This window comes from Python bivittatus, unplaced genomic scaffold, assembly GCF_059951505.1.
Source record: "Python bivittatus isolate LINGU-HERP-01145 unplaced genomic scaffold, Pbiv_v1 ctg000610_np1212, whole genome shotgun sequence".
NCBI classification, from domain to species: Eukaryota; Metazoa; Chordata; class Lepidosauria; order Squamata; family Pythonidae; genus Python; species Python bivittatus.
In genome coordinates, this window is record NW_028277088.1 from 60,551,142 (window position 1) to 60,577,359 (window position 26,218).

Here is a 26,218-nt window from a genome sequence, read left to right on the forward strand (position 1 = left end):
TCTGTGTATCTTAACAAGTGCTAAGTACATACATCTAAAATGTCTGCCTGCCTGCCACCTTTCAACTCACAATAACAATACAGAATAAATGTTACACAAGCTTTCCCTTGTTTTTTTATGGTGATAGTTTAACTTATACCTGTACTTGTTACTATCTTGAAGTTTGACTTTCAGCCCTTCCTGTTATTGTCTTTGCAAGAGATTCTTTGTCCAATCTACAAGACAATGAAAAAGACATAATAATTATGTTAATATATTACTTTATAAGAATAATAAACTAAAAGAATATTCCTAGTTAATAATCTTTGGAAATAGATAAAAATGGAAACAGAAAACTCCATCTCTAGCTAACTGCTAACATCAGTAAAAACAAGCCAGTAGGGAATTATCTTGTGTAAGTCCCACTAAAATCATAAAGGAAGAGAACGTTTAGTGTGGGAATGGGCAGCTTTCATATGGCTTGTGACCACACATAACACATGGCTTTAATGACTGGGGCAGTGATGCAAATTGGACTAATCCATGTAATTCACAAGTAGGGTCAGGATTTTCTGAAGTTTTTCTTTGGTTGGTGGGAATTTGTTTTGTTTTACAATATTAAACTATTTCATGGTATACAGGACAGTGTGAGTTTCCCACTCCAATCATGTGTGAATTTTCCACCCCAAAAAGGTAAGAAAACAGACTGCTGATTTTCTGTAATTGTGGTTAGATATAGGCTCAACAGACTTCACAAAAAAGGCAGAGGCCACACACAGCCCTAATACCTGCTTCAATCTAGTGCAACTGCCTGCTTAGTGCAAGATATAACTACAACATCCATGGCAATGCCTACCCAGTTTTCATTTACATAATCTAGGGTAGAAAGCACCTGTCACTTCTTGAAGCTATGGTTAACAATTACCATTTTTCCTTAATGTTTAACTAGAATCTGCTGCATTCAATCTATACATGCTCCGTTTTAATAGCCTAAACCAAACTGCAAATGTCTACTTTGCATATAGTTCCTAGTTCCTTCCTGCTCACATTACTGCTGCATCTGGAGTAGCCCATCCCAACCAGCGTGATACAGAATGGAGAAGCAGAGTTTCTCTCAAACTGTCCAACAAAAGGGTGTATAGAGATTTAGTCCCCCTTATCCCCTTTACTCTTCCAATGGCAGAACCTTCAAAGTCACCAGATATGAACAAACTTGCTAAGTTTTCTGATTGGTTCAATACTTTACTTCCTTGCAATTTGAGCCCATTGTTTCTTGTACAACTATATAACCTGCTCTATAATAATAATAGTTGTTGTTGTTGTTGCTGTTGTTATTAAATTTGTGTGTCACCCAACTCTCAACCAGTGCAGTTCACCAAGCAGAGGAACCCCTCTGAGGCATGCCCATTACTGCTCACCCTACTGCATTGTGGACCAGCTGAAGCTTCCAGGTAGTCTTCAAGGGCAGCCTCATATAGAGTATATTGCAGTAGTCAAGCCAGGAGATGACTAAGGCATAAGTGACTGTCTGAAGGGCCCCCCAATCTAGGAAAGGGCATAACTGGTGTACCAGATAGAGTTGTACAAAGACCTTCCTGGCCACAGCTGACACCTGCTCTTCAAGCAAGAGCAGCAAGTCTAGGAAGACTCCCAGATTGCATACCATCCTTGAAGGGAGAAGTGCTACCCCATTCAAGATCAAAGATGAAATATCCCCAAATCCGGGTAGTCCAAACACCCACAATCACTCAGTCTTGGTAGGATTGAGTCGAAGATGGTTCCTCCCCAATTAAACCCCCACAGCCTCCAGGCACTGGGACAGAAACTTGACAGCCTCACTTGGCTGGCCAGGGGTCAAAAGATATAATTGGGTATCATCAACATACTGATGATACTGAACTCCAAACTGGCAGATGACCTCACCCAGTGGTTTCATGTAGATGTTAAAAAGGAGAGGAGAGAGAGTAGAACCCTGCAGCACCCCATACAGGAGGGGCCTAGGGAGTGATCTCTCCCCGCAACTAACACTGATGGGAACTGGGCCTGGAGAAAGCAAGAGAACCACCATAAAACAGGGCCCCCAATCCTCAACCCATGGAGCCATCTCATAAGGACATCATGGTCAACAGTATCAAAAGCCACTGAGAAATCAAAGAGCACAAGGATGGATGCACCACTGTCATCCTGGCTCTGCCACAGGTCATCAACAAGTTAAATCACCATTTCTTCTATGGTTCTCATCAGTTGCAGATATATTATTTGTTTTCTGAGGTAAAATAGAAAATAAGATAGCTATCCTTGTGGATTTTTGCTGTACATGAATTAAACCTAACCATTTTATTGTAGACTCAATTCTCCTAACTCTTCTGCATTTCTTTCATAGTGATTTTCCCCTCCCACAAAGCACAATTTAAACACTTTAAAAAAGTCATATCTAACTTTATTTATCATTAGTTTTACTTTAAAATTGTAAATTCATAATAAGTGCATTTTAATAGAGAATTAAATGTAAAACACATTCATTCTTGACTTAATGTTCTTTCAGTGCTATTTTACTTTGAACTGCAGCATCAGCTGACATGAGTTTATGAATACCCAAGGCAACTATTTTTAATTTTGTTCTGCTAATTCCACTTATTGTTATTGCTGACCTCTTAACATTTGTTTTGAAAAAGCACCTAATAAAACTAAATGTTATTTGTAGCCTGTGGTGCTACACTTGAGAAATTTCCCACATATGCAACTAAAATAATTAAGAGCATGAAACTTCATTTCTAAGTTGCTCCAAGAAAATGTGGCATAGTAGTTCCCTTACACGCATGCACACACACACAGAGATATGACCTTGTACTCAGATTTTGTGCCAGTGCTGCTTATAGGATAAAACTTATCTTTCAACTATTGTGGAAAGATAAAGCAAGTCTACAATATCCTGTTAGAAGGCTAAATGGATTGCAAATCCTGTCAATGTTAATCACCACTGTAAGAAAAATCAAAATTAGGATGCCTTTTGTGAACCGGACTCTAGGTGAGGAGATGACTCTGCAGCTCTTCCCCTGCCCCCCTCCCTCCCCAGGCCCGCCTGTTTTGAACAGACACAGTATTAAAAAGTTACCTTTGACCAGCCAGAGAGAGAAAAGACAAAACTGAATTTAAGCTGCTCTCTCAAGCTTAAATCATCCAAGGAGACTGCAGGGCTGAGTAGTCAGCTCTGAGCTTCCCCCTCTTTGCAACTGTTTGTTTATCCTAAGAGAATCTCTGAAGCCAGATTTTCTTAATGGACAGGACTTACCTCTGCAACCCCAAAGCAGACAGAAGTCTATTACGGTCCTCCACTGAGTTGAACTGAGTTACAGCCCCAAGAAACCTGCTAGGCCTTCCAGGAACTGAAGTTTGCACATCTGGTATGGTGCCTCCTTAGATCTCAGAAGTGCATTCTTCCTGCAACCTGGAACAGCCCCTTGTTGAACTGGGATTTACAGTGTAGAACAACCAGCCAGTTTTGCCTGATCAGCTGAGTCCAGATCAGACAAAGGAGTGGTATATCAATGCCATCCTTGAACCATTTGAGTCTCCACTTCCAGGAGAACCTTGACTTCAGGAAGCCAAGGAAATGCTGAACTGATTTATCCAAAAACTTTTGATGAGAAGCTCTTGATAAGAGCTACCTACATTCCTTTCCTCCCTTCTGTGAAATTATGCTTTGTCTACCACCAATCCTCAAGAAGTAGGATTAAGTTTATTCATCCTTTATGTATGTTTGGATTTACATGTAAAAAAGATGTTTCCTGATAAATATGCAATCTTTGTCTCTAGCTATATAGATATAACAGAAGAAATATGTGTGGATAAGATGGTTAGTCAAATGACTCACAGTAAAACTAATTTAGATAAATGCATCATGTCTCAGTAAATTTAGGAAAACTTATATTCATATGGTGGAGGAGATACCTCACAAAACAGAAAAGTGCTGTCAGTCTGTGGACACAGAAAAGTAAGGCCACTTCATTGCATCCACTGCCACAGAGTAAGATGAACTCCCTGTTCATTGTGATACATCCTGGAAATTCCTCCTTTTGTGCTCCAGTCTTTTTTTTTTTATTTTATTCATTTCATTGTTCTTACTCCCTGGTAAACCAAAATGTTCATTGAGTTCTGCTTGAGGGAAGGAGATGCTTAAGAGAGACAGCATGAACCACTTGGGCCATCTCCACATTCCACAGTGCAGAACTTGCTGATAGATGAGGCACTTCCCCAAGCACTTCCCCAAGGATATCATCCAGATCTGTCATCTGTGTCAGACCATTTTAACTGGGGATAGGGCTTTGTGGGTCTTACTCAAAGCTTCGGAGATTCATGCACAAGAGTCAGTAATCCTGGACAAGAATTGAAGCACCAGAACTATTCAGGTTTAATGTAAGTCTAAGACTGATCCAAGATTATTTGCTGCCTGATATGGAGCAGCAAATGGTGCCCCCTAAAATCAAAGTAGAGTTAGCCAAATAAATAAATAAATCAGCCAAATTCTGCTACCTACAGCTGGTACTCTCTATGCTGGCCTTGTACAAACCAATGTCTTGGTTATTCTTTAGTTGATTGTAACCCAATCTTATATGCTTTACCTGAGAAAACTGAAAAATAGAACAGTGCAAATATTGTACTGCTTAGAATATCAGGTTAACATAATATTTGACACCAGTATGTTTCTCAATAATAAAAGTGAATATATGCTCAATATATAGGTTGCAGAATCTAGATTGGTCCTTCCATTTACTCTACATATTGACATGTGACTTTTAGAGGTTAAGTCTATGGTTAGCCTTTAAGATCTAATGAAGAATGAGAAACATTGACCTGCTGATCCAAAAATGGTAGTCTCCTTTTAAAATGCTAATGTAAGTTTGTTAATTTGTTCACTCAGAGAGAACAACAACTTAAATCATTAATTTAATGAACTTATTACAATGCTGTAAGAATTCCAGATTATCATTAAACATGTGTGACAAAGAATAAATCTTTGAGAGAGGTTAGAGTAAATCAAATATTAACCAGATTTTTTAAAAAAAACTGTTGGTTTTGCTTTATTCAACAAATAAAATTACACTGATAAGAACATATGTACCATGGTAATTAAGGCCTTAGACTAAGCCTTAGACTAAGGCTAATAAGACATAAGTTCAAAATTCCATTCATAAAGTTCACAGGGCAATTTGGGTCCAATTACTTTCTTGCAGTTACTTTACAGGGGTGTAATTATGGGATTAAAATTAGGGGGAAATCTATGTAAACTGCCTTGATTTCTCCCCCCACCCCCTCAAAAGGATGGATGGATAGAAACAGAGGCAGAGACAGAGACTGGGAGACAGATGCAAACCACAAATACAGGTAGTCCTTGTTTAGCAACTGCCTTGTACAACAACCATCTGTAAAACAAAGGAAAGCTGAAGTAAGATCATAAGCACAGTCATGGTTTCACTAAGCAAATGCTTCACTTAACAACCAAGTTGCCAGTCCCAGTTGTGGGTAGCTAAACAAGGATTACCTGTAATACAAATCAAATTCCTCTTTTATTATGCAGAAAAATGTTTCTATTATAGGTGAATTTTCATCAATGTAAGAAATAAATACCAAAACTCAGACCAAGCTTTGGTGTTCAGTACTTGCATTATTTATCCAGATTCAATTATTGTAATTAATAATTCCATTATTAGATTGCTGAAAACATACTGATTGCTGCTTATGTTTGTTGATGTTTTCCTTGTGTTCCTTGAGTTTGAAGGCAATATGCATCAAGGAGGAATGAGAAATATATCATTGGTGTCCAAGCAACCATTGATTATCATTATCATTCCCCCACTGTGCAAAGCTAGGGTGCTTTGACTCTTATTGTCAAGTCCACAATGTCTAACTCCCAGTTCTGAAGCATTCTCACGCAACCAGGCTTGGTTCAGAAAAATACTTCTTTATTACGTGGTACATGTAGCTTGTAAACAGAACACTGCTAAAACTAAATCCTTGGGTAAACTTCCCTCTATTTATCCCCCCTCCCCTTATTGCCTGGCATCTCCATTCTTCTCCACCTGGTGGTGACTTCTTTCCTTCATCCCCCTCCTACCCGAGCTCCTTCCTGGCTCTTTGAGCCCCAGCTGCTTTGCCAGCAATCAAGTCAGTCTAAAATGCCCATATATGGCTAAGCTGCTTCCCAGCTCCCATTACAACCATTAACAGCAACCCACCCCCCCTCCTTAGTTACAAGTGGCAGAAACAAATCAATCCAACTCCCAACGAATGCAATACAATGGAAAACAACAACAGTTGGGTGATGCAGGTTCTGACACTTATCTTTTAATACACTGTCTTTTTTAGTTTGGGGAATCTCCCCTCACACCAAGGATTTCAGGCAGTTAGCTGTTGTCTTTGGTTGTGTACAGTGCTGCCTAGGGGCTCTCCCTCACACCACATGAACATCGATTTTTTTCATCCTTGGGTTGGCTGAAAAATATGCTGGCATAATTTGTACTGCCCTGAGCATTAAACTGTGGCAAATTCTTAAAGAGATGGGGGTACCAGACCACCTTACCTATCTCCTGAGAAATCTGTATGTGGGCCAAGAAGCAACAGTTAGAACTGGTCATGGAACAACTGATTGGTTCAAAATAGGGAAAGGAGTATGATAAGGCGTATACTGTCACCCTGCTTATTTAATTTATATGCAGAGTACATCATGAGAAATGCTGGGCTGGAAGAATCACAAGCCGGAATTAAGATTGCAGGGAGAAATATCAACAACTTCAGATATGAAGACAATGCCACCCTAATGGCAGAAAGTGAAGAAGAAGTAAAGAGCCTCTTGATGAGGGTGAAAGAGGAGACCGCAAAAGCTGGCTTGAAACTCAACATTAAAAAAACAAAGATCATGGCATCTGGACCCATCAATTCCTGGCAAATAGAAGGGGTAGAAATGGAAGCAGTAACAGACTTCATTTATTTGGGCTCCAAGATCACTGCAGACAAAGACTGCAGCCATGAAATTAAAAGATGTTTGCTCCTTGGGAGGAAAGCAATGGCAAACCTAGACAGCATATTAAAAAGCAGAGATGTCACCTTGCCAACAAAGATCCACATAATTAAAGCTATGGTTTTTCCAGTAGCAATGTATGGCTGTGAGAGCTGGACCATAAGGAAGGCTGAGTGCCGAAGAATTGATGCCTTTGAATTGTGGTGCTGGAGAAGACTCTTAGGAGTCCCTTGGTCTGCTAGAAGGTCAAACCAGTCAATCCTAAAGGAAATCAACCCTGACTGCTCATTGGAAGGATTGATACTGAAGCTCAAGCTCAGATACTTTGGCCACCTAATGTGAAGAGAGGACTCTTTGGAAAAGAACCTGATGCTGGGAAAGATAGAAGGCAAAAGGAGAAGGGGACAGCAGAGGATGAGATGGTTAGATAGCATCACTGAAGCAACATGAAATTGAGCAAACTCCGAGAGGCAGTGAAGGACAGGAAGGCCTGGCGCAATATGGCTCATGGGGTCACGAAGAGTCGGACATAACTTAACAACTGAACAACAACAACAAAAGAGCATTAATCTGACTTACTAACAAGGCTTGTTAATGATCCTGTTCATGGAGCTTTACTACTTTTACTTTACTGCTCCATGGACAAGACAATTAAAGAGCAGCAACTGGTAGATTCTCTTTACCTTATTTTGTCTCCTACCCAGTGTCAGCTGTTAGCAGAAAAAAAAATCACCAGTCTCTCTCCTGGAAACGCCTGCAACCAGTAGCAGGTTGCTCACTGATGGTTCTTTGCACTTGACAATTTCTGAACACAGGTCTTCCTTTGGTCTGGAAACCCAAATGACAGGAAGATTAGAAGCTCTACCCTACACTTCTCCTCCTCCTGATCAATGTGTCAGCTGGGTTTTTTTTTTTTTAACAGTCACTAGAATTTATATTTATTTATTTATTTATATTTATACATCATATTTATATGGCAGCCCATCTCACACAAGCAACTCTGGGCGGCATACAACATTATTTATATATTAACAATTACTAATTTCTCTACAATTACTAATCTTCTCTACTTGGCCAGCAGCGGTCGCAGGGAAGTCAGATCATGCAGGGAAGTCAGATCATCTGGACTTTCTTCCTCTACCAATATTCCGCCGATCGTGTTGCATTTTCGCCGATTGCATCTAGGCAGGTCCAGCAACAGTTCCTGTTCCCCGTGCAAAGCGCCGCCAGTATTTCCTCCCACCGAAATGGGAGTACCTATTTATCTACTCACAAATGGTATGCTTTTGAACTGCTAGGTGAACTAGGTGGGCAGGAGCTAGGGACAAATGATGGAAACTCACCCTGTCACATGGAGCTGGGCTTGAACTGCTGGAGTGTCGACCATTTCTGGCTGGCAACTCCAGCGTCATTAAGCCACTATGCCACCGTGTCCCCTCATTACAATTCTTTTGTAATGGCTTCATTAACCTTTCTACAGTAAACCTATTGAGCAGAGCTTTGTATCTTTGAATGCCTGCTTGCACTTGTTTTCTGTTTAGTGTTGTCAGGAGAAGCCTGACAACAATTCCAGTGACTTCTACTAAAGAGAAGTTCTCTTTATGCCTGTGTCTGGAACTCAGTTCTCGATGGAAGCTTAAGAGACTGGGCACAAATTGTTTATATACATTGCTTGAATGCCACAATTTCTAGCATCTAATTCATCTTTAATACCTTTTGCCTCACCAGGTAGGATGGTCAATGCAATACTGACATCTAGTGGCCACAAATTAATTGTATTCAAGGAATTACATACACTGTTCCTCAAAAATTGCCTTCCAGGGTCTATTACCCATTAATTTATTTTATTTCTGGGAAGATGTTTTCCAGAAGGTCAGGAACTTCTTACTTCAATCTGGGGGGCATTCCTAGAACCTGCTGCTTGGGGAGCTGGAAGTTTTATCCTGAAGAAACAATTTCTCTCTGGTGATAGCCTTATCTTTTAGAAACCACAAACTCTACTTCTTTCAATAACTGATTTAAACTTTCAGAGACTTCCCAGTTCATCTCATAAATTATGATTTTGTCTTTGATGATCTGCAGAAAACAGAAAAAACCACAACTTTCCAAGATAAATATCAGGTTGATTTATTCAAAAAATCAAGTTAGCTAACAAAGTGGATACAGAGAATTGAACAAAACTTCTTCATAAGCATAAAAGCCATGCACACAAACAAGAAGTGTTTGCTGGCCAGTCCAACAAGCAGATAAAAGACTGTAACACCAGATTTGCACAGTGAGAAAAAAGAGTTCTTCTAAAAACTGCTACCTCTTGGGCTGCCAATTTTATACTTTTTTCAGGCTCTCGTGATCCTGTCTTCTTACTCTTAATTGGTACAGAGCTCAAAGTGTGCTGGCACCTTGATTGGCCAGAAACCACATGGTAAACTGTCCATTATGCTGACCCTGGCTATTAATTGGCTGATCTCACTCATGTCATCCAGGAGTAGAAGCTAATCCATCCCGATAAAGGTTCTTGGGTCCTTTTTCTCCATCTTGATCCTCACTGATAGCAGGTTCCAAGATCCCATCCTACCATTACCAGTGCATCCATCATTTCTGGATCCTCTGATGGGTTTGATAAGCTGTTTATGTTATCTTTGTCTCATAAATTAGCATATTTATCAATAACTTCTTGTAAGTTGCAACTACTTTGTGGGTAACACTACTTCCACTTTTACAGAAAGAAAAAATTATTTTGAGTTGCCAGGCCAGGCTCTTGTGACCACCCCTCGTTCTGATGACTGCTGGTCAGGTCTCTAATACCTTGCTTCAGTATTAGAACCACATAGTGGCCCAGATTGGTTATAGAAATGAACCAGCCAGTACAACAGGGGGCAAGGTCCAGCAACCACCAATCAGAACTTTTTGCCACTGTGCTGTTACAAACCCCCAGTTCCTTGCCTAACAAAGTATGACAAAGTTTGCTTTAAGCATAATCTCTCTCCAGATGGCTGAGGATTTGAGACAAAGTCTTTTGACTTGTGCTTTGTGTTCTAAATTTTTGCTGCCAGCAGAAAGCAACTACATCATGCTTTTCACTAGGAATTCTTAGCAATCACATATGCTTTCCAATAATATTGCCACTTCTTGGAAGAAGCTTTGCATCCCATCAAAGGCCAAATAGACCACAAGAACCTGAAGTATTTATGGGCATCTCAAAAACTCATTCAGTGTCAACTGAATTGAAGGCAGGCACATTTTTCTCCCCTTTTAACATTTGTACCACGTATGTTCTTAGCTTTTTAGAACAAGCTCTGAATATTTTGCTCTTTGAATCCTCTCCTGACTTTGTGTTAGACATAATAGCAATCTACAAATATCTTGCTGTCATATGCAAGAGGGGGGTGTTCATGTCTCTCTGTCTCCATGCTTTTGCTTGTTTTTGTCCTGTTTTTGCCAGTTAAATGTTTTAAATCTTTTGCTGATGTGTAATAAATAAACATCAAGCTATATTTTTGCTAGCTGAACTGAGCAGTATACAGTATGTGCTTGCCCTGATCTGATATAAGGCTTAACTCTATGGTGGTGGGTGTAAACTAAACTGGAAATTACCCACAGTAATTTCCCAACATTTTTAAGTGACAATATTTTACCTATAAGCACCTCAAAACAGGAAAAAATTGGAGGGTTTGATATTTTTAAGGGTTGCTGCCAATGCTTTAAGTATCTTAAGGCACCAGTTTGCAGCCTGTAGGATACATGCAGCTCTTCAGGGAAGCTGGTGTGGCCTCTAAAACTGTGCCAGATTCTGCTGACTGGTCCCGTTCTACCACTGCCATTGCATCCCACCTCTTCTTCCCTTTCCCCATTGCCTCTTCCCCATTCAGCCTAACACTGCAGCTGCTCCACGGCACCAATTCCCTTCCCTTCCTTTTCTTTCCTTTATTTTCATCACCTCATCGGCATCCTCCTCACACTACCGCATCACCTTTTCTTTCCTCTGTTGCCATCTTTCATATAATAAACTTTTAATGGTCTTTCTTTTTCTTTTCTTTCTTTGATTTTAAGTGGCTTCCTGTTCCTGATTCAGACATTTGGACACTGCATTAAGTGGTCAATCATTTAAAGAGAGTGACTGAGAGGACTCCTGTTTCACTGGAATCAATCACAAATAGGATGATTACTGAATCATAACCTTTGCTTAAAAACCTCCAGTGATGGAGCCACATGACTCTAGAAGGCAGCTGTTTCACTATTTAATTGTTCATTATTACTGTGAAAGGTTTGGGGATTGCTGTGATTGAATAAGTTCCTGTGCTTGCAAATTCCTGGTTGACAGTTGTAGAAATAGAGAGAGATGCAAGAAGAGAGAGGGAAGGTTCTTTAAAACTAATCAGGACAAGAAGGAGTGAGATGTATGTGGGCAGGTGATTTTTTTTTTAATATTTGCTCACATGTTTCTTTTAAAACTGGAAATGTATTAAAGTGGTGTGGGATGAGGATCATAAGTGTGTGTTTATTAATAGGTAAATAATTTCAGTTAAATTTAGAATGTAGAGGGCAGCAGGAATTACAAGAGTCTGATATAGTAACAACTCAGTAATTGACCTGCTGGGTCTCCAGCTTGCCCAATAAGGTTCAAGTTGTCTTTCCCTCTTTTAGGGGAGGTTGTTTTTGGAAAAAGCACTTAAGTTTGGGGCAGTGAGAGTACTTTGAGGCAATTTATTATACTTTCTCTCTGGTAGTTAGTAGTCCCAGCCTTTGGGAGTGCAGGCCCTGAAGTTTAAGGAGATCACACTTTCTGGATTTCAGAATGAGGTAAAGTCAGATATTTGTGTTTAGTTTAATGTTCTTGTTCTTGTTATTGTATGTTTTGCAATTGGGTATTTTTAAAAGTTCTGTCTTATTATTTGCAGTCTTATTCATAGAATTAAGTTATTTGGAACTTAAAATAGGAATACACCCATTTTGGCAGTTTCAGAATCTTCCTATATTCAAAGGGGAGAGAAGGGGATCATTTCTAGCACTGTACTTTCAAGCAGTACAGCTTACAGGTAGTCCTTGCTTAATGACCATTCGTTTAACAATGGTTTGAAGTTACAACAGCCTCAGAAAAAGTGCTTTATGACCTATACTTGCACTTACAACCATCACACCATCCCCTGCGGTCACATGATCACAATGTGCAACCTTTTTTACAATGGTCATTAAGTGAATCACTGTGGTCATTAAGCAAATTCCAGGAAAAAAAAAAGGTCCATTGGGGAAGCTGGATTCGCTTAACAACCATGTGCTTCACTTAATAATCACATGATTCACTTAATGACCATGGTGATTTGTTTGACTGTCATAAAAATGGTCATAAAATCAGGTCCAGTCATGTGGTGACTCACTTAGTGACCACCCCGCTTAACAACCAATTTTCCAGTCCCTATTGTCATTAAGCGAGGACTACCTGTATTGGTTATTCCTGGTGATTCATTGAATAGAGTAGGGAGAGGGTTTGGGGCAATTCTGTATGCCTCAAACAGGAAATCCCTAAGGGAGGGGGGCAGTAGTCAGATAGGCTGCCCACCATTTAGCTTTCTGGAGACCATCTACAAAACTGATAACCCTGCCAGTAAGTGGAACCAGTGTGAGGCCCAATCAGAAGAGCTTTTGGTGAAGGAAACTAAAAAATCTAGTCACCCCACTCTGGCCTGCTGGTTGTTACACATAATAATGTTTAATTTTTCTTCTGCCCTACCCATTTAAATATTTTTAGGTAACACCACCTTTTCACAGTATGTCCTCCAGCATGGTATTCAAAGATTGGTTCAGTCCTTGACCTGATGAGAATTGCACACCTAGAATGCTGGAGCAGGCTGGTCATCTGTGTAACAGATATCCAAATACCACCTATTTTGAGTAGCTAAATATATTCATTTTCAGTTGTTGTTTTTTTAAACCCATTTAGAGGTATGTTCTCTCATCTGTTCTAATACTAAAGAAAGAGGGATATTTGTAGTTCAATTGCTAGATACACTGCAGCCACATCCCTTCGTTTTATTTATTACATATCTTTATATGCTCCCTACTATTCCTATTCAGAAGAATAGAAGTAAGAATTCAGAGAAAACCCATAATAAATAGGATACATATTATTCATACTCTAAAGCAATCTTTCTCAACTGGGGTTCCATGGAACCTTAGGATTCTGTGAGAGATCATGATTGGAAAAAAAATGAACATTTTTTTTTTAACTTGGTGCATGACAAAATGCTAGCTATAGATCTAATATTTTTATACAGAGGTTCCCTGAGGCCTGAAAATTATTTCAAGGGTTCCTCCATAGTAAAAGGTTGAGAAAGGCTGATCTAGAGAATGGGAGAATGTCTGGTTGTTGAAGAAGCATAAACATTTTCTGATTTATGTGGCTAAAGCATTAAAAGTATATATTTCCCTTTCTTCAATTATTTAACTAGGAGGAAGCATTACATGCTTTTTAAAAAAAACATTCACTACAGTTTAGCTAATTGTATCTCAGCATCTCAGAAATCATGCACAGCAGCACCATCTGTTAACTAAGTACTGTACATTCCATTCCAATTCTCTATACAGCACGGCTGTATAGAAGAGAAGTTTGTAACCCTAACCTTATTTGGGCTTATTTGGAAATACAGGTAGTCCTCACTTACTGACTACCTCATTCAGCGATCATTCGAAGTTATGACAGTGCTGAAAAAATAACTTTACAACTAATGCCCATATTTATGATCTTCTCAGCATCTCTCAGTCATATGATCACCATTACAGTCAATACCCATTGTCCTGTGCCTGACCTGTTATTTTTCTCCTCACCCCCCCCCCCGCAGAGATTGGAGAGGAAGGGATTAGAAGAGAATAAGCAGGCACACAATGGGGAATACACCAGGCTGTTTGTGTAGCATGCTCATGGCTGCCAGTGCCAGCACATTGCTTTTGATGTGTATTTCCCATTGTGTGCCTTACTCTCTTGTAATCCCTTTCTCTCCAATGAATGTAAATTCAAACATTAATTCCCTTCTTGTTAATTATCCCAGTAATAATTAACAACTTGGTGAGCATTCAAAGGGTGGGGGAGTGGTTAGGAGGCAAACAAAAAGGGAAGGTGTGAAACTGATTAGTTTTGTCAGTTTCAAGCCAGCTATCCCAGTGCAGCTGGGGTGAGCATTCCAAAGGGTGAGGGACTGGGGAACAGGAAAGCACAGCTGCAGTCATGTGATTTCCCACTTAGCAACCACTTTGCTTAGCAATGGAGTTGCCGGTCCCAGTTGTTGTTGCTAAATAAGGACTACCTGTATTCTTCAAAAAGATGTGACCCGCAGGGCAAAAGTGTAACATTTAGCAGTGGACTAAAGGGGCATAAACAATTGTCCAGTGAAAGCAGTCTGGATTGGCAATTTGTTCTATTCAGACAGATACTGCTTCACACATAGTATAAACTGTACATATGTTAATTATTTTTCTTATTGGTTTTGTTAACTCAAGCAATTTATCTCTTTTTCACAGTTTTCCACCTGTCCCATAAAGTTACCACTGTGGTTCCAGAAAGTGTTCTGCTCATTGTCCTTGGCATCTTCCTGGGTGGCATTGTGTATGCAGCTGACCATATTGCCTCCTTCACTCTTACACCAACTGTCTTTTTCTTCTACCTGTTGCCACCCATCGTCTTAGATGCAGGATACTTCATGCCAAACCGGCTATTCTTTGGCAACTTAGGGACAATTCTTCTATATGCTGTGATTGGGACCATCTGGAATGCTGCTACAACAGGCTTCTCCCTTTATGGAGTCTATCTTAGTGGAATAATGGGTAAGACTTATTTTTCAGACACATTATTATTTCACTATTAGCAATACAATGAAATTTGTACCCTTTAATAGAGGATAGAGAATGCTGCACAAAGGAATGGCAGCTTGCATTTGGATTCCAAAGGAGTAAACATGATATAAATAACATAAATGATACTTCCTTGATCATTAAATATTTGCGGCACCAACCACAAATGGACACACATTACTATTTTCAAGTGTTTCTTGTAATTATAACTGATTAAAATAAAATATACTGACATCTCTGCTTATTGGAGTTAGAGAAAATTAGAGATTAGGAAAAATATTGGACCTAAAAACATCACTTTTAGAAATGTTAAGCAATGAACTAACTATCCAGTATCATGATTTGTGAATGTAGGGCTTAAATTCTTCATTTTGCTTGTATCTGACATGTGGCCACTTTCTGAGTTCCATACAGATTGTGTCTGACATACATATGTCCCACACTCTTGCTTTCTTTCTCATACATATAAATAGTAAAAAATTATACAAGTAGTTATTACTGGTTGCATTTTAAGTTTTGCATAAAAGACCTACCCATTAATTTTAGCCCGACCTTTTGGAGCAAAACTTTGTTCCCTCTTCGCAACATCTTTTTAGTACACATTTCCTCTTCTTTCTCCAAGCTAAACATGGCCAGCTTTTCAATCATTCCTCATAGTACTTGGTTTCCAACTAACTCATCATTTTGATTACTATTCCCTGAATATGCTTTGCAATGTGAATATGCTCAGGATTAGATATTATTCTACTTCAGCTTATTTCCTTAAACTAGACTGGAAATGTATTTATATTGTACATTGCATTTTTGTTAATTCAGTCTAAGACTGCATCTACTTTTCTAACAGCCCTATTCAGTTGTTAATCTTTTCCCCATATTCTCAGAGTAAGTCTTCCTAATTTTCTATCTTTGACTCCCTGTAATTGTAAAATCACCTTTGAGTTAAACTTGGCTCCTGGTGACTTTATGAACACATCAATACTTTTGTTGAATTTCACCTGTGTTAGTTTTAGCCATAAGTTTTAGTCAATCAAGATCCTTCTGAATTTTATTCCAGGAGATTTGATGAGCAACTGGTACATGTTCAGAGGTGGTACAGACCCCAGGCAGGAGACATGTGCCAATTTATTTTGGAAAGTGCTTTTATTATAAAAATATGGCTTTGTATTACAAAAGATAGTCTAGATTTAAAATCAGTTTCTCTATCCTTTGTTTCCCATTTCTGTAAGCTGTCTTAATCTTCTAAACTTTATTCTACTTTCCTTATTTTTCTCCATCCTATTTCTATATAGAAATAGTACTACTACTATAATAATACTAGACAATCTGTGACCTGTTGGGTCATCGTTTCAGAGATATTTCCTTACCTAAACAGAGAAACAGAATGACAAAAAAGCAGTGGGAGTGTGAGCGACTTCCTACTTGCTGCCAGCTTCCCCACTGACTTTGTTTGTGGGAAGCTGGCAGGGAGCATCAGAAACCTTCCTTCCTTCCTTCCTTCCTTCCTTCCTTCCTTCCTTCCTTCCTTCCTTCCTTCCTTCCTTCCTTCCTTCCTTCCTCCCTCCCTTCCTTCCTTCCTCCCTCTCTCCCTCCTTCTTCCTTCTTTCCTCCCTCCCTCCCTCTTCCTTCTTTCCTCCCTCTTCCTTCCCTCCCTCCTTCCCCTTCCTTCTCTCCCTCCCTCCCTCCTTCCTTCCTCTTCCTTCCTTCCCTCCCTTTTCTTTCCTCCCTCCTTCCCTTCCTCCCCTTCCTTCCTTTTCTCCCGCCCTCCTTCCCCTTCCTTTCTTTCCTCCCTCCTCGTTCCTTCTCCCATTCCTTCCTTCCTTCTCTCCCTCCGTGTTTCTTCCTTCCTTCCCTCCCTCCCTCCCTTCCCACATACAATATAGGCTTGTGCCATTTACCCTCCCCTCACAACCCTCAGGAGAGCCACAATGAAGCAGCCTCCCCCTCTTCTTCCTCCTCCTCCTCCTCAGCTGACCTGCAGAACTGTCTGCCACTTTGCTGGGGGGAGGTGGAACAAATGGAGCCATGGACTATGAGGAAAACTGCACCCCCACTCCTTATTCCAGTGTGTCCCCAAGGGCCCCCTCCCTTGCATCACACATCCCTATTCAGCGCTAAATAGCTTTCAATTTATTCTTATGCATGTTGTATTTCCAGCATTTTTTTTTAATCCATTCAACCATGTCTGATTCTTGGAGACTGCCTGGACAAGTCCCTGCAGTGTTCTTGACAAGGTTTTTCAGAAGTGGTTTGCCATTGCCTCCTTCCTAGGGCTAAGAGAATTCAGAAATCAACCTTTAACTCCATACAGGTGGCAAAGCATTCAATAATTCAAGGCAATTTATATTTATTTATTTATTTATTTATTATTTATTTATTTATTTATTTAGTAGACTTATCCCCGCCCATCTCCCCGCAATGGGGGACTCTACTTTAACATACGCTTTCTCTAAATAATCAAATATATAATATTGAAATTGTTCCTATTTTTTCCTTCTGAAATAAACAAGGACAAACTTCCCACAGCTACATTGGGTCCTCTCCCAGAATCACTGCTGTTAGGTCGCTTGAAGTCCTGTTCTTCTCCCTTCACCCTGGGAGACCATTGAAACATGCAGTCAAGGGAACTAACAACAATAAATAATAATAATAAAAAAAGATTATGAAATACAGCAGTAAAGCCAATTCATCCAGTATCCCATCAGGTAGTCTTCTGCTATTAGTTAATAAATGCTGTGCTATTCCAAGCAAGGTCCTGAACCAATAGCCAGAATTCATTAATACAAGTAGCTATAAACCTGTGATGGAATGTATCTATGAGGAGGAAATGTGGGATGTGGGAGATCAAGGCTATCAGGAAGGAGGGGGTGCATTCCAGCAGGGGAAAGGAGACAAAAGACAACACAGTCTCCAGGGGGAACATGGGAAGAGTAAGAGGTTCAGGATAGCCACTCCCTAGAATCTCCGAGGGTATATCCACTAGTTGGTGTAGTATAGATTTAGTTTGGCAAGATTCTGTCTGTAAGGTGTAAGCAAATAAAGGAACTATATTCAACTGGACTATTTCATTGTTGTTCTTGGGCTGGGCCCGACAAAACCACTGCTGTTGATGCAAATGATGATTAGGCAGCCTACTGGAAAATTCTGTCTCAGAGCAAGGTCCTCTGAGCCAAAAAGCATAAATCCCCAGAATTTCCTCTTTTTTAAAACAATAATTTTATTAAAGATTTTTTCATAAGTAAAAGACAAATCTAAAAAAAGAAAAGAGAAAAAAAGGGGGAAAAAAGAATAAAGTGCAAAGAAAAAAAGCAAACACTAAAGAAACTAATGACTTCCAACCTTCTTTTCAACAGATATTAACAAACCCATCATCTTCCCTCCCTCTTAACTATTCCAGAGATCCCTTCAGCCCCTTATTTAATCCTCATATTTTTTAAATCATAAATCCATTTCACTTTTTTTTCGTTTAGCAAAAAGTCCATAAAAGATTTTTAGTCTTTCAGAAAAGTACTTATTGTTTTCTCCATGACCGAACAGGTCAGTTTTGCCATTTCCACCAATTCTGACATTTTCACAATCCATTCCTCCATTATGGAAATTTCAGTACTCTTCCATCATTGTGGGTATAGTAATCATGCTGCGGTTACCATATACAAAATCAATCTTCTTCCATGAGTCTTTTCTAACTCATTATCCATAAGTCCCAGTAGAAAGAGTTCTGGTTTCTTTGCAGTATTAATCTTTAAAATTCTTTGTACTGTATCATTTTATGTGTTTGTATCCAAAAATTCTTGGCTTTTTCCACAAGTTTTATCACCATGCAAGATAAAATGTCCCTTCCTGTTTTTCACATTTCCAACATTGACTTGAGATACCTTTATACATTTTTGATAGTTTCTCTGGTGTCATGTACCAATGAGACATTATTTTATAAAAAATTTCTCTTAAGTTATAACACAGTGTAAATTTTATCCCATTTACCCACATTTGCTCCCATGTATCCTTCTGCATATTATAACCAAAATTGGTAGCCTATTTTATCATACAGTCCTTAACTTGTTCCTCTTGTTTCAGTTCTTAACAAAAGTTTATACATTTTTGCAATTACATGTTCATCATTTGTACATAGTTCATTTTCAAATTCCATTTTATGTTTTTCAATTCCAGTTACCCTTTTGTCTATATTAAATCTTTCTTTGAATTGTGCATATGAAACTGTGTCCCTCTGCAGTCAGCTGTTGATCTTAACTTCTCCATCTTCCTGTATTAGTAAATCTTGATATGTTAGCCTGGAATCCCCAGAATTTCCTTTGAACTTCTTCCATGAGGGCAAAGAGAATTTATGCTGTCTACCCTGAGGACCAGAAGTGATTCAGCTGTGTATGCATGTTATTCATAGCTATTACAAGCTGAGCCAACTGGTTTTTTAAAGCTTGATTTTCTTGAACTAGATTTTCCATTGTCTTCTTTGCTTAACAGCTGGGATAAACTGTCCGGGCTGCATGAATGGGTTCATTATTGGATTATTTCTTATAATAAGACCATCAAGTTAATCTCATAAATTCTTCAGTTCTGTGGAGTCCTTGGGGTTCTCTGAGCTTGGTTCTTTTCTTGCAAATGTTTCATTACCTGGCTAGGTAACATCTTCAGTGCTAAAATGGGATGGGGTTTGCTCTCTATATGCTGTGGCCTGCCTTGCCAGTGCTTGTGGGGGTGGGGGTTTTGTTTTGCTCCTCTGGAAGTTCCTTGATTATCCTGTGTTTACTGCTTGATTGTGTGCCTGGTTGTAACCTTTGCTTATCTGGGTGATGATTGCTGGTGAGGTGATCTTCTGATCTTTTGTCTCTTTTGAATAGTAAGTAGATGCTGTTTATCTCTATGTGTCTGTTAATTGCTGCCTTGTCTGAATACCAGGCTTCCAAGAATTCTCTTGCATATTTGGATTTAGCTTGGTCTAAAATGCTGACAGTTTCCCAGTTAAAACTATGGTTGAGTCTGTCCATGTGTTGTGAGATTAAGGAATTTTCATCATGTCTTCTGACTGCTAGTTGGTGCTCATGGATGTGCTCTGCTAGTCTTCTGCCTGTCTGTCGTACGTAGTGTTTGTTACAGTCCTTTAGAGCAAGCTAAATCCAAATATGCAAATATACTGTCAGACTGAAAGTTAAGGATAACCTTAATAAATCAACACTGCTCTTATCTGCTTTGCTATGCTCAGATTGCTCCCTAAATAGCAGAAGACTTTGACCTGCTAGGCACAGCTGGTCTTAATTAAGGCTGGTTTCCAGTAGTAGGTTACTCCTAAGTAGCCCTGCTTTATTGAGATAATTTCTTAACAAAGCTGAGCATTCCTACACTTCTTTGTCTTCTGACTTTCAGCATTCTATGCAGAGGAAGCTCTTTGTCTAAGACAGTCTGCTAGGCTCAGGGCAGACATTGGAATCTGTTGTTGGCTTGGCATAGTTGTTAGGGCCTGGAAGTACTGCATTTGGCTCTCGGGATATCAATTCCTGGTTAGTTAGGTGAGTTTGCCTCAGAACCTATCCAAGCACAAGTTCAGGTCATCCACTGCCTCAAGTGAATTAGTTAAAAAGGAGAGATAAATCTAGATGCTATCTACTTTTTATTTATTTTCACATGCCCCAATTATCTCTCCTGACAATTTCAAGTAGATGATAATAGCATGAGGTATAAAATAAAGGTTTGTTCTAGAAAACAAACTACATCCAACGTTCCTGGAATTGGCTAGCCGCTTTGCCAGAGCCCCTTACTAATTTTTTTTTAATCTGTTCAATCATGTCCGAATCTCAGAGACTGCCTGGACAATTCCCTGCAGTTTTCTTGGCAAGGTTTTTCAGAAGTGGATTGCCATTGCCTCCTTCCTAGGGCTGAGAGAATGTGACTGGCCCAGGGTCACCCAGCTGGCATTGTACCTAGGTGGGACTAGAACTCACGGTCTCCCAGTTTCTAGCCTGATGCCTTAACCAGTACACCAAACTGGCTCATCCTACCCAAACTGCCCAAAATGTAGATGGTACCAAATCATCTGTCCAATACTTATCCACTATCTCTGGGTCCAGTGTAGATTTGTTCAGAAGCGGCATAATTATTTTAAAGAGGCTGGTAACACTCCATCTCTCAAGGAAGAATTAATAGTCTCCTGGACCCACTTTCTCTACATATTCCTTCTAGAATGGATTTCACAAGTTAACATTGGCAATATTGAGCATTCAGGTAATTGGCTGAACTCATCCAAGGAACTTGTCTGCATCCTCATGCCTTAACAATTAGAGCTCCCAGCACAAGACAAATGGTCTGGAAACCTCTGCTAATGGAATTATACTAACATGATCAGGTTTTGTCTCACAGATTTATCATATTAAGCTGTTTCAGTGTAATAGATCCTTTTCTACCTAAACAGCTCTGCTGGGCAACATTATGGTTGCTACAGAAATATGATCTGAATTAAAAGATTTTAAGGTTCCTGGTGGTTACTATTTGACAGAGTATTGCAGAAGATGGTGGACTGCTCTTCAGTCAAGGTAAAAAGGGTGCTGTGGCAGTGGATTTGTCAGTCAACACAAGTGACAAAATTTAGCTTGTAAGAAAATTATTATCTTTGTATTTAAAAGACATTTTGTCAGGTATTTTATCACGATCTAATTGTGTAAGTATTAAAAAAATTAAGTCTGTGTAAGGTTTGCCTTGTTTCTTCTGAGGTTACACTAAATGCTAGGCTGCCCATGTTGGTGGAATTTAGTTTTTCCAAGTGTTGTGTTGTTGGGTTCATTAATTATGAACTTATCTGTGAGGAAATTACTTTATTTTCCTTGTATATGCACTCTAACCACTGCCAGCAAAATCTTTTTCTTCTGAACTAGGAAAATGTCCAATTGCTAAGATAGGCGAATGGGTACGTATTGTCTTCATCTAATCTTGAGAATTTCAATTATTATCCCATTACAAAGCAAAATTCAACTACATGACTCTTTTTTAGCATCTTAATCATATTGGATGGAAAAGGGGGGGGAATCCTCCTACATTAAAGTGATTTGCATATTTTTGTAGTTTTCGATTGTGTTTTCATTTCTCATAATGGAGACTTTTTGTGAATATGTTTGATGTTAAATTTTGTGATGCTTTAGTAGATAGATGTGCTGAAGTGCTTCATTTCCATTAATATTAGCTTATTTGTTTCTTCAGGATGGAGGAATATAACTGATAGATTTTAATGGGCAAGTTAGAAAATGATAAATGGTCACATCAGCATTTGCCTTATAAAAGGAGCATATTTTGAAATATATTAAGTGCCTATTAAATAGTATAATTATAGAAAACCAAGTATCTATAATTTTAGTTGATTTCAAAGTAATTGCCAAAAAAAAATTAAATTAATCAATGCATTAGATATGGATTACAATTAAGTTCATCTCTTAGTCACTGCTCTTTTAAGAAAATCGACACGTTTCTGTAAATTGGAAGTAAAGACTTTATTTCTATGTATATTGAAATACCTGCTACTTTATTTTCTCAACCAGCACAGTATATTGAATTTGAAATGGACTCTTTCTTGTATTCATTCAGCTGACCTTACTGTATAAACACTGTTGTGTTTTTCATGCTTGTGTGGTTAGAACCATTTATTTATTTATTTATTTATTTATTTATTTATTTATCAAATTTATATCAGTGCCCAACTCCCCCACAAGGAGGGACTCTGGGCAGTTCACAACAAAACAATTTAAAATCAGCAAAAACATAAATAATACAAATATAAAATACAATTATTAAATACATAGGCCAACCATGATATATCTCACTTGCTCAAACTACCTGTAATTATATCATAGGATCTCATATCTTGGACGTTTATTTTATTTTTCATATACCAAAGATTTTAGAGGTAAAGATTATTAATACAGTGGAAGACAAAAATGAACTTCAAAATCATCTTAATACAGGTAGTCGTCGACCTACGAGCACAGTTGGGATCAGAATTTCTGTCACTAAGCAATGTGGTTGTAAAGTGAGATGTTACATGACCGCATCACTTAGCAACTTCAATTCTGGCAGTCCCAGTTGCCATCATTAACTGAGAATCATGGGTTGTTAAGCAAGTACCCACCCCACCCCAATCCAAGCCATTCCGGGCTTGGTCCCTCCCAGCCCTGAGCCTCAGTAAGGTAAGGGACTGCCTCTAACTCTCCCCACCTGCCTATCTCCCCCCCATCTCTGCCCTTCTGGCTGTTGTGTACCCTGCCTTGCAGGGCGGCAAGCAGCCCCAGAACTGCATGTGTCTGGGGCTGCTTGCCACACCACAGGAAGCTGCAGCTGCCACAGCCCAGTCCCAGCCACAGTCACCCTCATCACCCTGCACTCTGAGACCCCTGCTGCCCTGCACTCTGCCGCCCCAGCTGACCTTCACTGTCTTCTTGCTCTGCTGCTGATGAAGTGTGCTCGGCCTGCCTGCTCGACTGGGCTGGGTTGGACTTTGGGTGCAAAAAAGAAGCCAAAACACCCTTTTGTGCCTTGCTCCTGGGTGGGGTGGGGCTGGGCTTTTGCTTCGCACTGTGGAAAAAAAAGCCAAAAGCATCCCTGAGCAGCAGTGCACCAAAACCCCCCTTTGCACACTGGGCTCCAGAAGCTTTTTGCAAAGGGGCTTTTTGGTGTGCCAGGGCTCTGGGGCTGCTTTTGGCTTCTTCTTCTTCTTTTCCCAGCTGAAACCCAGCCCAGTCCAGCGCAGCAGCCAGGCTAGTCATGCTTCATCAGCAGCAGGAACAAGAAGACGGTGAAGATCAGCTGGGGCAGCAGAGTGCAGGGCAGCAGGGCGGCAAAAGGGCATAGATGGGAGGGAGATTGGTGGGGGGAGTTGAAGCACTCCTGCAGTCATAAGTATGAATGGGCTGCCAGGCACCCAAATTTTGATCACATGATCATGGTGGTGCAATGGCCATAACTTTGGGCACCGGTCTTAAGTCACTTTTTTCAACACGTTCATAACTTCGAACAGTTGCTGAACGAATGGTCATAAGTCGAGGACTGCCTGTAGTTTAGAGTAGGGGTTCCTAAAATTTTTGTTATCAAACCTCCCTTTAGTGTAATCTTAATGTACACACCTCTCCTAAAAATCCAAACGCAAAAATGAACACAAATGAAAAATGAAAACAATACAATGAAACTTTGGGGAAGATGGATTTATTGTAACAATGCAACTAAAAGGTTCTTTGCACCTCCCCTGGACTCTGTCTGCACCTCCCCAAGGGAGGTATACCTCACAGTTTGGGAAATCCCCGTTTAAAGAAATGAACTAAAAGTAATGTAAATATACTGAACACAGACAGAAGCAAAGTTCTTCATTCAGGAAACAAAGACAGATGTACATATATGGGATAAAGGATGCATTTAGTAGTTCTGAAACAGGGAATGTGAGCCACCAATGTGATTTAGCTGCAAAAAAAGGCAAATGCAATTTTTGGCTGCATCAACAAAAGTATAATTTTCAACTCTAAGGAATTACAACCATTTGACTGAGAAGATTTCTTCAAATATCTGAAGCATAAAGAAGCTCAAGAACTGTACTCATTTATGAGTACAGAACACAGAATAATGGATTTAAATTACAGGAAGGCAGATTTTGACTGAATGTTTACAAAAAAATCACCCTACCTCTTTCTAACAGTAAGTCCAATTCACAAGTGCAACTAATTACTCAGAAAGGTGGATACTTCTTCATTACAGATGTTCAAGCAGAGTCTAGATTGTCATATTTGGGGACACTTTAATTAGATCCTTGCACTGAGCAAGGAATTAGATTCAGTGACCTAAATAGGACTTTCCAACTTAACTGGCTCAGTGATTCTGTGTTTTTATGATCTACATTCTTCTTTTAGGAGAACTTCATAGTGGATTGCTTGATTTTCTCCTATTTGGCAGTTTAATAGCTGCAGTGGATCCTGTTGCTGTGCTGGCTGTGTTTGAAGAAGTTCATGTCAATGATGTTCTCTTCATAATTGTTTTTGGAGAATCGTTGCTCAATGATGCTGTAACTGTGGTAAGATTGTCTTTCAAATCTTGTTTCTGGTAGAATTCTGATTGATCAGAAATGTATTGAGAAATTTAGATTTGCAAATAAATGATTATGAAAGTAATAATTTCTTAAGCTGGAGAGTAATCAATTAATTTAAATTAATGTATTACACTGCTGGGAAAATATTTTCAGCCTGCACATCACAGTTTTTTTAGAACTAAACTTTTTCCACATGTGCAAAAAATAGAATCTGGACACTACTTAGGGCCAACTGAAATCCATTTTCTGGTTCCCATTGCCCTTTTTGAATCTTTTTTGGTATGGGGGTGTTAAAGGGCAAAACAGATATTTTAAGCTTTTTCAATGCTTAAGACAATTTATTTTCACCTCATAACTTTCTTCTTCCCTTCTGCCCACATACACAAAATGGCTCCTAGCCTCACTCTCTTTTAGAGTGTAGCCGTCAACAAAATCTTGTGTGGCCTTCACACTGACTGAAATTACAGACCTCTGTTTTAGAATTTCCATGCCAGAGCTGGAAGGGTTGAAATTATATTATATGCAGTCATTCCATATTTTGTTACATTTTCCCAGAAACATTTTATTTAATCTATTCTGACATTTATCTAATCTATTCTTGCCCTCCTTTCACTTGGGTGTCAGGGTGAGAGCCCATGGGAGTTCTACTTTGTTTCTTGGTAAACTCCCAAAGAAATGTCATCTGGAACACTCATTCCCTCTACCACATCCCCAGTGATGTTAAACACCATGGACACCCTGAAATTGTAGGGTTTGAAAATGTCCCCATTGTATACTCTATATTTCAGCCTGGTGCCTAGGAACTCTACAACATAATTCAGTATTCCACTTTCTCTCTAATGTGATAATCTCCCAGGGTGTTGGATCTTGCTGATGTGCGTTGGTCTTAAGTACCAACATGATCTCCTAGCTAAAAGATGCATTCACATACAGACATTCATATACGATATACTCAACCATAGTACCACATATGATACTCTCATACTTTGGAAAAACTTCTAACTGGAGTATATGGAAGGGTTTAAGAAAACCAACTGGTATCTCAGATGATAGGAGATAGTAGATATTGGAGGTAGACCTTTCCTTCTCAGGTGTAACTTACCCCCCCCCCCATATTCATCTCTATTTAAATACTTTCTTCAACTTAATTTGGAAGATGAAAAAAAAAAAGAATTTTAGTTTTTCAGAAGGAAGAGAGATTAAATAGAGTTTCCCCATCCTTGTTTTACTGTATTCCTTATACAGTAAAATATATGTTGGCTTTTTGCATAAGCATTTGATCAATGTTTGTTCACAAATTTTAAATGTTATACTCT

The 26,218-nt window shown here is 39.3% G+C and overlaps 1 protein-coding gene across 3 annotated transcripts in view; it reads left to right on the plus strand.

Annotated features, from left to right (window-relative positions):
- The window catches only part of SLC9A3 (solute carrier family 9 member A3), an 83,811-nt gene that overhangs the window by 12,505 nt on the left and 45,088 nt on the right, over positions 1–26,218 (plus strand). For 2 of the 3 annotated variants that reach the window (XM_025172540.2, XM_025172541.2), the window contains exons 2-3: positions 14,510–14,812; positions 24,727–24,887. In XM_025172540.2, the coding sequence (XP_025028308.1) occupies positions 14,510–14,812; positions 24,727–24,887 (464 nt within the window). Of the gene's footprint in view, positions 1–14,509; positions 14,813–24,569; positions 24,888–26,218 lie in introns of those variants that run through there. The other variant, XM_088150220.1, reaches the window with a different exon arrangement.